The sequence below is a fragment of the Lolium rigidum genome, chromosome 5 (genome assembly GCF_022539505.1).
Source record: "Lolium rigidum isolate FL_2022 chromosome 5, APGP_CSIRO_Lrig_0.1, whole genome shotgun sequence".
Taxonomy (NCBI): Eukaryota; Viridiplantae; Streptophyta; class Magnoliopsida; order Poales; family Poaceae; genus Lolium; species Lolium rigidum.
The window spans coordinates 2,188,294-2,200,714 of record NC_061512.1 but is presented as its reverse complement, the minus strand read 5'-3'; the positions used below and the strand labels follow the sequence as shown (position 1 = coordinate 2,200,714).

Sequence of the window (12,421 nt, the reverse complement as noted above, 5' to 3'; positions counted from 1 at the left end):
CGTCCGCGTCTACTGCAGGACTCGGACGCGTCGAGATGCGTACGTCATGTGTTTTCTGGGGGAAAACCTCGTCCTGTTTTCATATTTAAAACAGGGAGAGTTCCCCTCCCTGCACATCTGCTCTAGCCTAGTCTAGCATTGCACAACACACAATCCAGTGTTGGTTGCTACTGGGTTTGGCGTTTGCATCGGCAGGTTCCGGTGTGGCTTCGTAGGTGGTTTGTGCCGTAACTTGAAGGAGCTCTTATTAAGATGTAGCAGGAGTTGCACATTGCGTACTCTTGTTTGAGATTGCCATCAGGATCTTTCACGTATATCTTGGTGAAATCATTCCAAACACCTGATTTGCGCTTTGCCGTCGGTAGCACAGCCTCCTGATTGTTTGCCGCTTGGTGATTCTGGCTGTTCAAGTTCTGACGGAAGAATGGCGAAATAGCGGCTAACAATCCATCTAGTGACGAGGGAGAAAATGGCAGGTATTTCAATATTCAACTCAATGAAGAAAGTTCAGCTAGAGAAGGACAGACTGACAGAACACCAACATAATTTAACAGAAACTTAACTTTCGGACCATTTTTTCAGAAAAAAACATACGGTGTTAGTATTATGGAAGGAACTCAAAACTTACACTCGTCATAGTCTTCAGACACGAAATTACCCAAGAGATCTTCCATGGGAGAAGAATGAACTGTGTAATTGAGTGGCCCTGCAGCGGCAGCAGCATCAGAAGGGTAAACTCCGGTGCGTTACTCTAATATATCAGGAGTAAAACTTTTGCTACTAATTCATTCAGATTAGGAAGGAAAAAGGACCTTACCTCTGCGTTTCTGCTGGTATACATGGCAAAGCGTCACATCGCCCTACAATCCAAGCTAGGTTATGTAATGGATACTAAATAGTTCCTAGATTCCTCCACAAAACAGCAAATAAAACAGGTCAATGACCCAAATTAACATGTCATATATGCGTACCTCCATCAACCAGCTATCAAAAAGGCGCGCGTCCACATCCATCACGAAGTATTGATCCATGAGCCAATCCGTAGCAGTACCGTTTTGGTAGAACTCCATGGTCCTCTTCGCCCCAAAGCACACACTGTCGGGCCCGCTGTTAACGGCGGAGAAGGAGCCTGCTTTGACCTTCCACGACCCCTGCTCTACCTTCCATTCCTTCGCCACCGTCCATAGCACGTGCTTGTTCGTCAGGGGGAAGCACCGGGGGAGAACCGATGGGTGCAGCTTAGTGATGTCGGATTCGACCACCGGCCCCGCCCTTATTTGGCGGAGGTGCTCTATCATCTTCAGATGGTAGGCGGCGGCGGCGGCGGCGGAAGGGACGGTATTCAGGGGAGGGTAATCCTGGAGCCAATGTTCCATCGAACCGGTCAGGGATCCCATAGAGTGATCGGGGTTGAAGCTCAATTTGGCTGGAGAGGATGATGGGGATAGGAATGGAGCGAGTGGAGTGGACTTTATAAGCTGAGGAGAAGACACTCTCCGGGCACAGCTGGGAAACCCAATCCGGGGCCGGGTTCGGGGTCAGATTCTAACCCGGGCCTGACAGTGCTGGGAGGTTTGGATCGTGTGTGAACTGGTACATGAATATAAAAGTCTCCGGGCACAGGTACCCCGCGCGGCCGGGGTCGGGGCAGATGCCAACCCCGGATGAAAACATTACACGCCTTATTTTTGTTACTAATCAAGTTTATTCTTGTTGGAGGGGGTATGTCTCCATCACGAGAGTTCTCATAATTACTGGTGTAGGATCTAGCATTGTGACTAATCTTTACTATTAAGGTGAAACATGCAATGTCACACTTCTTGTGATATCACGTTTCTCGTGATGGCACACTCTAAATTATTTATATACCAAATGCCACCGCATTCAAATAATTTAAAATACAACAACCAGAACACACAAGCTTCCTTTTTTTAGCTCATATCTACTCGGTAACATCTAACAAACTAAACATTGTTTTCAGATTTACTCCATAATTAACCAACAACTTGGTTAACAAACTTGGCTTATCTCAATGTGGTTCTCCTTTTATTTCTGTAACTGTTATTTCTGAATCCAGACAGTTAACCTCGATTCCTTTCCTATCTTCAATCCTATTTTATGCTTGTAAAAGACGCCAATCCCGAGCAGGAACGGGGGACACCCCACCTCGGAGATGCCTTCCAAGCCAGCGGATGCCGACTTCACCAAAGAAGCACGGGTACATGGCGCTTACGTACATATATTTAATCGCAGACACATGAACTTAGTTGTATCGTGTTCCGTAGCTAGATTGCACAGATAAGTTGCGGGGGCAAAAAAATAGAGGAGTACGAGACGCATCGCCATGAATGGGTCTACACCTATAGTGACAGTAAACAAGTTAGATGCTTGGAATCAATCGGCAGGCAATTCATGGTCACGGAGGAAATCATCATCATTTGCCGCACCGTAACCTATGTCGTCATCACCTGCGAAGTCTTGCTTCATCCTAGCTCGATTCCGAGGTACATACATCCTCGGTGGGCTTGCTCCTCCGGGCTTGCCGCTAGTGATTGGGGAATCAGAGGAGAAACATACCGTAGATCGTTGATGTGAGAGGACTTGATGAGAAATTACACGAGCAAAGAGATCCCAAGGTGGGTTTGCAGAGTTTGGGGGAAGAAGAAAGAAGAGTTGAGTGTTTATGATTTAGGGTTACCTCTTCCCAAGCAGATATAGTGGTTGTGCACCTGGTACGGGCCATTCTCCCAATATATAGTCGATGTTTTTTCTGCCGATGTGGTATGGGCACATGGTCGGTCAGGGCTGATCGTACGAGTGCTCGTTAAAAAAGTTGATTTCCACACTTGGTTTCTTGCCCTAGTGACCGTACCACCGATCGTTATGGATGTACCAGTGATCATTAAAACTTCTATAACCATATGGCAACTTGTTTTCTTCAATATTTCTTTAACTTGTTCATGTTAGTTTGGGTACAGAAAAATGACATCTACAACACTAATACAATAATGATTTCGACGAATATTTCTAGGGAGACGATTACCTTATTCTTCTCCTCTCCGTTTTTCAAACTTTGTAACACTTTTATTAACTAAAAAAATAAAGAAACAAAAAGTAAAACTTGCTCGCCCATACTACCTATCATTGGTTGCCTCCAAAGAAGCGCTTTGTTTTAGGTCGTTTAGCTCGACCTAAATGAATACTAACTCTTTTTTGGAAGGTGCACTCCTACCTTGAAATAGTTTGCTTTGAGGGTGATAATTTTGTCTCTGTTTGCTTTGTTCTTTTTTCTAAAAAATAAACAATGAATGGTGCAAGAGAAGGTAATTCAAACTTCATATTCCCGTCGTGAAGATTTATTAAAGCTTTAACGATTTTAAAAATAGCCTACGAAGAATGATATGGGCCACATTATCTTCTGGCATGTGTAGTACCACGAGATCAATGAGTGCATGATAGTCTTTAATCTTGACAACTATGTTTTCTTTGGTTCCGACGGCTTGCTTATAAGTTGAATCAGCTAGGTGGAGTTTAAGATCAGTACTCATAAATGAACCAAGATTAAGCCGATGAAATAATGTTTTACGGATCGTCGAAAAACTGGCACCTAAATCACATATATAGTTCAACAATTTCATTATTTCCTAGGCTTATTTTAATAGTTGGTTTGAATATGTCATACAACATATAGCAGGTAACTTCTTAGATAGCTTCTTATATTCATTTTTGATCTCACGTACCTTCTCATCAACTTGCTTAATAAAAACTTGGTATGTTGTCTTATTACCGCTTTCTATGACAGGGTCTTCACAGCGATCATATTAATAAAGTCTTCCATAGTGTAGTTGTGTGAAGGATCATTGCCATAGTTCATCTCTTCAAGTTCATTTCCATATGCACTGCTTCTTACCATCTTTAGATCTGCAACAAGGTTAGTCTCTGGTTTTCCCGCAAATTGGGTGAGAATTAGTGTTTTGACTTTCAACAATTTTACCAAGTTGAGCCTCTGCAATTTTAGTTCTTTCTTGTATTTCATGGATATCGGTTTTCATAACAACCACTTGTTTAGATAGTCGTCCTATTAAGGCTTCAAGGTTTTCCGTCATTTTAATTACAATATTATTTTCCTCGGTTTGAGCTTGCATGAAAGACTAGAGAGAATCCTCCAATGATTGATGATTACTATTACCATTAACATTTCCTCCATTATACTTATTAAATGATCCTATAGGATTAGAATATAGTTTTTGGAAATTGGAATTCTAGATTTTTTTCATCCATGCAGGGTATGAATTATTGTGTGAAATAAAATTTACGTTCTCAACATTAGCATCAAAGATGGATTTACCTTCATTATATTTTATCATGCAAATGAGATCATCTACTTTTTCCCTTAGGACTTCATTCTTATCTTCGGTGACTGAGTTCACCTTTCACGAACATGATCGCTCCACATGCGAAGATACCCAGGATTTCGCAAGCCAACATCATCTCCGCCTTCACCGAAGGCGTCACCGATCTGCGAATGAGGGAGAAGCTCGCCATGCATGACGAGCTCGAGTCCACGACTGAGCTCTTCGTCATGGCCGACAAATGTGCCAAAGTGGAGGCAGGGCGGCTGTTCATCCGGGACCAACAAGAGGCCCGTAACACACCGTCCTCCTCCAAAGGGAAGAGCTTCTCCAAGGACGTCAAGCGCAAGACTGTCACGGTCTTGGCTGCCGAGCTCCATCAGAAGTTTCAGCGCGGAACGGAGGGGGAGAACGCTGGAGCTGATGGGCACCCGTTCTGTACCTATCACCGCAAGTCTGGCCACTCCACCGACAACTGCTACGAGATCTAGAAGATCCCTGAATAGCGGGGCAGTCAGAGAAAAGAGAAGCGTTCTGATGGGCACGTCGGCAGGCGTGGGGGAGGTTGTGGAGGCGGAAACTGGAACAGTGACCAGAGCAGGGGCAATAACCAGGCAAATGCCGCCCGCCCACCCACGCCTCACCGATGGGAGAGACCATCCTGAAGATGGTGCTGGGGGCTACCAGGAGCCGAGGGGCGCTATCTGCTGCATCCTCGGTGGGGCTCAAGCGCCAACCTCCGCGAGGCATTTCAAGCAGCTCGTCCGAGAGGTCGCGGCCGCTCGCCCAGGTTAGAATCCTGCCAAGCTCAAATGGTCACAGTTTCCTGTTTCTTTCGGCGCAGAAGACCACCCCAAGTATGTCGGGACAGTAGGGGACATCCCCCTCATGTGCACTCCCGTCATCAACAACATTGTTGTCTCCAAGACTCTGATTGACGGAGGAGCCGGGTAGAGTGTTCTGCCGCTGGAGACCTTTGAGAAGATGTAGCTTTCTTTTGATCGACTGAAGCCCACGATACCATTCTCGGGAGTCACTTTGGGATCCACCGTGCCCATCGGCCAAGTGCGACTCCCTGTGACATTCGGTTCCCGCAGCAACTATCGTACGGAGCTCATCGACTTCGACGTTGCGCATATTGGGCTGCCCTATAATGCCATCCTGGGTTTCCCCACCCTCGCCAAGTTCATGGCGGTTGATACGTTGCAAACGTATCTATAATTTTTGATGCTCCATGTTTGTTTTACACCAATTTCTATATTTTTTGTTTACACTTCGTGGCACTTTTATGCATTTTCCGGAACTAACCTATTGACAAGATGCCACAGTGTTAGTTCCTGTTTTCTGCTGTTTTGTATTTCAGAAAAGTTGTACAGGAAATATTTTCAGAATTGGACGAAACAAAAGCCAAACCTCCTATTTTCCCCGGCACGAAGACAGAGTCCAGAGCAGAGACGGAGGAGGGCACCGAGGTGGCCACACCACCCGTAGGCGCGGGCCCACCTCCGGCCGCACCTAGGCATGGTGTGGGGCCCTCGGGCGCCCACCGACCTCGCCCTTCCGCCTATAAGTTTCCTCCCAACGAGAAAACCCTAAATCATCCAGCCTCCGTCCACGAAAAGTTCTGTAGCTCCGCCGCCATCGAAGACAAGTTTCGGGGGATAGAAGTCTCTGTTCCGGCACCCTGCCGGGACGGTGAATTGCCCCCAGAGCCATCTCCATCTACTCCACCGCCATCTTCATCGCCGTTTCTGACTCCCATGATGAGGAGGGAGTAGTTCTCCCTCGAGGCTGAGGGATTTATCGGTAGTTATGTGGTCTATCACTCCCTCCCATGGTGTGATCATTATGTGATCGTGAGCTTTGTAATCTAGTTGAATAAGCAGATATTATTCTTCAACTATTATGCTGCTCAAGTGGTTTTATTATGTGATCTCCAGGGATACCTTGTCCCACGGTCTGAAGGTGACAGTGTGCACACCGTGTTTGTCTCTTAGACTAAACTTTCTTTGCTCAAAGTGATAGCGTGGGGTGTCCATAGGTTGGGAACGCGAACTTTAAGGAGTGCTTATGCAGCCCTACGCAGTGAATTGGTGTTCGTTATCCTACCAGAGAGTGGTTCAGAGTAGCATAGTGAAGAGATAATATTTATGTATTCAATTATGATATCATTGTTGAGAGTGTCCACTAGTGAAAGTATGATCCCTAGGCCTTGTTTCCAAGCATTGAAACACCGTTTACAACCAGTTCTGCTACATATTTGCTTGTTGCCATTTTTATTTCAGATTGCAATTACCACTCATAATCATCCATATTACTTGTATTTCACTATCTCTTCGCCGAACTAGTGCACCTATACACCTGACTAGTGTATTGGGTGTGTTGGGGACACAAAAGACTTTTTGTAGAATAATTGCAGGGTTGCTCGAGAGGGATATCTTTGACCTCTACCTCCCTAAGTTCGATAAACCTTGGGTGATCCACTTAAGGGAAACTTGCTGCTGTTCTACAAGCCTCTGCACTTGGAGGCCCAACACTGTCAACAAGAGTAGAAGCGTGCATAGACATCAAGCTCTTTTCTGACGCATATCCTAGACACCGACCAAGTCGGTGTATACGGAGTGCCGCACACCCCCAGCGCATTGTTTGGGCCGGCGCATGTTGGTATCTGGTCATGCTCCATTCGCCCCGAGCGTTCGAGTCTCCGCCTAGCTCTGCTTCTTCCGCCCCTTCGTCGCTCGCCCCTAGTTCTTGTTGCTCGTCTACTCCATTCGTCTACATCGAGTTTCCATATTCTCCTCTGCACGCTCTCCTAGTTCTGTTATCGAATTCGTTCTGATTTATGGTGTTTTAGAGAATATTGTGGTTGTTTTGTTCGGATTTTTAGGGTAACGTTAGGATGTGGACTGTTTCGATGTTGATTCACCTGCAGATGCTATAGGTCTGTTGGTGTTTCTCGTCTCGTCATCGGGGCGTTTTCGCCATTGATTAGATTTAGGATTTCAGAGATCTGCCTACCACTACCTCTATGACCAGCCGCTGCCCAACACCTTCGTGCCCATGCTACCTACACCCCAACGTCACGCATCTGATGCTATTGTTCTTGCCCACCCTTCTCATGTTGGTTTCATGGGAGATTTGAAATGAACGAAATGCAAGAACCTTCAAGCACATGAGCACCATACCCACCATCATCTTCGATCGAATTCAAATCGGAAGCTAGAACTTGGGTGGTCGCAGCCGCCAAACACTTGGGTCACCTCATTGCGGGAGAGTAGGCTTTTGTCGAATCTAATATTTTGCCTTTCCTTCAAAAAAAAACTAAGTTGTATGACCGAGTGCGCATGAGTCCAAGCCGTCCATATTCTTTTTAAACGTCGCAGGAAATACTAAATGAGGCATGTCCAATTTGACAACAATCTTGTGAACCCACGAAGCACTAATTGGCCAACTTTGATAGGAATCAAATACTTACAAATACAAGAAATATACTTAACAGTTCGTACAGATACTTTACCGAAGTCAAAACGAAATAATGATTATGATTTTATCCTCTGCTTGTAAGGAGCATTTTCTGTCTTCTCCCTTTGCAATCTGAGCCTATTTATTGTGCTTATTATGCGTCATCATGCCTGTGTAGTGGACACATATGCGTAAGTTCTCATGGGAAGTTCCAGCAATCACATGTTGACTCAGTGAGAACGCCTTTTCTGCCATGTTTGGACTATAGATCGACGATGAGAATCAAAGTATCTTCAATCTATCAGCAGCGCAAGCTGTGCGCTCCGGTTCGAAACTCAGATTAAATGATTTCATTCAACAAACAAATTCATAAAAAGAAAATACGAGTACAAATTTTTTCGAACGAGTAAAAACCCCCAAATCAAATATTCCGTATCTAGATGCGTCCGCGTCTACTGCAGGACTCGGACGCGTCGAGATGCGTACGTCATGTGTTTTCTGGGGGAAAACCTCGTCCTGTTTTCATATTTAAAACAGGGAGAGTTCCCCTCCCTGCACATCTACTCTAGCCTAGTCTAGCATTGCACAACACACAATCCAGTGTTGGTTGCTACTGGGTTTGGCGTTTGCATCGGCAGGATCCAGTGTGTTTCCATAGGGTGTTTGTGCCGTGACTTGATGGAGCTATTAGCAGCATGTGGCAGAAGTTGCACATCGCGTACTCTTGTTTGAGTTTGCCATCAAGATCTTTCACATATATCTCGGTGAAATCATTCCAAACATCTGATTTGCGCTTTGGCTTCGGTAGTACAGCAGCCTCCTGATTGTTTGCCGCTTGGTGATTCTGGTTTGTCCTGTTCTCATGGAAGGATGGCGGAAGACAGGCTAGCAATGCATCTAATGACGAGGGAGAAAATGACACGTATTTCAATATTCAACTCAATGAAGAAAGTTCAGCTAGAGAAGAACAGAGAGATAGACACCAACATAACTTAACAGAAACTTAATTTTCAAACCATTGTTTCAGAAAAATAATACAGTGTTAGTAGTATTATGAAACGAACTGAAAACGTACCCACGTCATACCCTTCAATCGCAAAATTACCCCCGAGGTTTTCCATGGGAGCTGAATACTCTCTTTCAGTGAGCGGCCCTGCAGAGGCAGCAGCATCCGAAGGGTAAACTGACCGGTGCGTTACTCTAATATATACTGAAACTTTCTATAATTCATTCAGATTAGGAAGACACAAGAGGACTTTACCTTTGCGTTTCTGCTGGTATACATGGCAAAGCGTCACATCGTCCTACAATCAAAGCTAGGTTATATAACCGATACTAAAGAGTTCCTAGATTCCTCCACAAAACAGCAAATAAAACAGTTGAATAATCAAATAACCCAAATTGACATGGCATATATGCTTACCTCCATCACAAGGCGACCCATCATGCGTGCCAGCCCGAAGTATTGATCCATGGCCCAATCCGTAGCAGTACCATTTTGGTAGAACTCCATGGTCCTCTTCGCGCCCACGGACAACATGTCGTGCCCGCCCAGCACGACGGAGAACGAGCCTGTTTTGAACTTCCACGGCCCATGCTGTGTCTCCCATTCCTTCGCCCTCGTCCCTAGCAAGTGCTTGCTCAATAAGGGGAAGCACCGGCGGAGATCCCATGGGGGCAGCTTAGTGATGTCGAGTTCCTCAACCACCGGCCCCGCCCTTATTTGGCGGAGGTGCTCTATCATCTTCAGATGGTCGGCGCCGGAAGGGTCAGTATTCAGGGCAGGGTAATCCTGCTGCCAATTTTCCATCGGAACGGACAGGGATCCCATAGAGTGATCGGGGCTTGAAGGTTTGGCTGGAGAAGATGTTGGGGGAGGACGGTGCTGGTAAGCCTGGATTGTGTGTGGCAGCGGGTATAGGAATCGAGCCAGCGCAGTGGACTTTATATAAGCTGAGGAGGGGAGAGAGGAAGGAAGGCATTCTCCGGGCACAGCTAGGAAACCCTACCCGGGGCCGGGTTCGGGACAGATGCATAACCCGGGCGCTGACAGTGATGGGGAGGTTTGGTTTGGACTTCGGATCGTGTGTGAACCGGAGGGTGCGGGATGGGAATTGAATAGAGTCAGTGAAATGACGAGAAAAGTCTCCGGCCAAAGGTAGCCCGCGGGGCCGGGGTCGGGGCGATGCTAATTGCTAACCCGGATGAGGACATTTCCCGCGTTATTTTTGTTGGAGGGGGTATGTCTCCATCAGGTTCATGCGACGAGAGTTCTGATAATTATTGGTGTAGGGTACACCGTCGTGGCTACTAGTTTTAAGGGAGTGCTCAAAATAAATCCAAGTGGTTCATCGACCGAATAAAATCTCTAATTGGTTGATTTCGAGTTTGGATTTAATTGGTGAGTTTTATAAGTTGTTTCTGTAGGGTAGAGAGTCATGAGTCATGACTAGTTTTAATGGAGTGCTCAAAGTAAATCTAAGCGGCTCGTCGACCTAAGAAAATCTACCTTTTCAGTAGTCCTCTTTTTTTCCGATAAAAAGAATATATTAATATCAAAATATACCAATTAAACTTAGCCTCTGCAACAACGCAACACCTATTGGCAGTATGGATGCACACAGCCAAACAATAGAAAAAAAACTAAGAAACAGAAGTCCCGCTATAACATCCTAGGTCTAGCAACAACAATACACCCACCACCAAGACAACACCTAAAATACAGAATCTCCAAAAACGACGCCTCCAAGAAGGGAACGGTGCACCAGCACCGTCATCGTCCGACCAAAGATCTTAGGTTTTTACCCTGAAAATAGTCCCCGCTCTCAAAACAATGCCTCCAACAAGATCATTGCCAAGCACAACCAGTTAAGGTCAGACTTTGGGTTTTCACCCTGAAAGGTGGGACTCTAAACTTCACCTGTGCTGCCGCCCCCACTTCCATGCCACTGTTGCAGAGCCCGGAACACCAAGCAAGTCCCTCAACGGCGCGGAGACTTGAACCTCCCTTAACTAGTCCTCCACTCCGGCCTTCATGTTATTCCCTTCTTCTGACCGCATCATGGACCAAATGTCTCTTGATGCCAACACAGAACAGAGCTTCGCGCCGCTCCCTCCAGAACCAATCGGCTGGAATAAAAGCATGGGTGCGCACGACCAAATACCACCGATCCAGCAAACTCCGGGCAAAAAAGGCACTGTTACATTTGCCAGCGGCGCATTCCGAAACTCAACTCTCCTGCCAGATCGAGAAGGGCAAACCCCAGGTAAGTCTTCATCTTCACCCAAGAGAGTCCCTAGGACCGCCGCCTTTATTCAGGTCGGGCCCCCACGCCGGCGACCATCCCAAGATGGCCAAGGTTGCCGCCGGAGACACCAAGTGCAGATCGCGTAGTCCGGAGACACCGCACACGCTTGGGCACTGCCGCAGCCGAACGCCAGCCCTCCACCGGCGACATCAAGGATGGTTATGCCTTCCTCAGCCATCGCCGGCTTGCACGCCTCTCCACCTCGCCGCCGGGACATGGTGACAGATCAAAAGACCCACCACCACCATCTGCAAGCCAACCATCTCCGGCGAAGAAGAGGGCCGCCTCCGCCGTCGAACCTCGGGCTTCTACCCCGGGCGACCTTGTGCCGAGGGAGAAGCCCAAGATCACCTCCACGCACCGGCGAGAGGCGCGGGGCAGCGGCGCAGATCAAGGATCTGGCCGCCGCCCACCACCAGCCACCACCGGTGTGTCGCGGCGAGGAGGCAACGGGAGGCGGGGAGCCCGCAACGCAGATCCAGGTCTGGGCGCCTCCCACCACCATCCGCGACTGGTGTGCCACGGCGTCGAGAAGGAAACTTGGCCGCCGTCCCTAGCACGGCAACGAGGAAAGGCCACCGCCGCCGCCACGCCCCGCGGGCTTTGCCCGGTGGTGCCACCGGCGGCGGCGGTGGGAGGCGCGTTAGGGTTTGAGAGGGGTGTGCGGGAGGGTGAGGGAGGGGTCCTGGAGGGCCTCCAACACAGATATCCGGTGAGTTGTAAAACTTTTACCTGGCTAGCTCTGCAACACACGCTTTCGACTTCAGATTTTAGAGTTCGTAGAAGCTGCAATAACAAAGTGAAGAATGCTATCTGTGTCCTCAAGAGGACAATGTTGGGCACATCTTGATGCAATGTGTTTACTCGAGGAAAGTTTGCTTCAGATGTTTCTCTGATCTAAACATCGACATTTCAATCCCTCTAATGATGATCAGCTACCTAGCTGGTGGATAAGGGTGGACAAAAACGGTTTCACGGTGATAAGGGCTAAGCCCATGGGTGTGCCCGATCTTCACGGATTTGGGTGGATTTCGTGGGGGAAGGTGGAAGAACGCGAAGAACACGAAGGGGGATTCGGGGGATACAAGCTCACACACGCACACAAATTGGTTTGTCCTCGTTGGCCCGAACCACCAACTCGATAGAGGTGGCAGGAAAAGACCTTCCGGTAGAAGTCCCGCAAAGAGATCGACGAATCGAACCCGAGAGATCTAGAAGGGTGAAATACCAAGGTTGATAGAAGTGCAAGCAAAGACCCAAAAGGTAGAAGTGCAAGCAAAAGACCAACGATTGATAGAA

At 47.4% G+C, this 12,421-nt stretch overlaps 1 protein-coding gene across 1 annotated transcript; it reads right to left on the bottom strand.

Annotated features, from left to right (window-relative positions):
- Nucleotides 1-8,188: 8,188 nt before the first annotated feature.
- On the bottom strand, nucleotides 8,189-9,717 carry LOC124658013 (NAC domain-containing protein 22-like). The gene is made up of 4 exons (XM_047196464.1): nucleotides 9,238-9,717; nucleotides 9,076-9,118; nucleotides 8,890-8,967; nucleotides 8,189-8,711 (listed from the first exon to the last, which is right to left on the bottom strand). The coding sequence occupies exons 1-4, from the start codon at nucleotides 9,643-9,645 to the stop codon at nucleotides 8,425-8,427; spliced, it is 816 nt and encodes a 271-aa protein (XP_047052420.1). The 5' UTR covers nucleotides 9,646-9,717; the 3' UTR covers nucleotides 8,189-8,424.
- Between the last annotated feature and the right edge of the window lie 2,704 nt (nucleotides 9,718-12,421).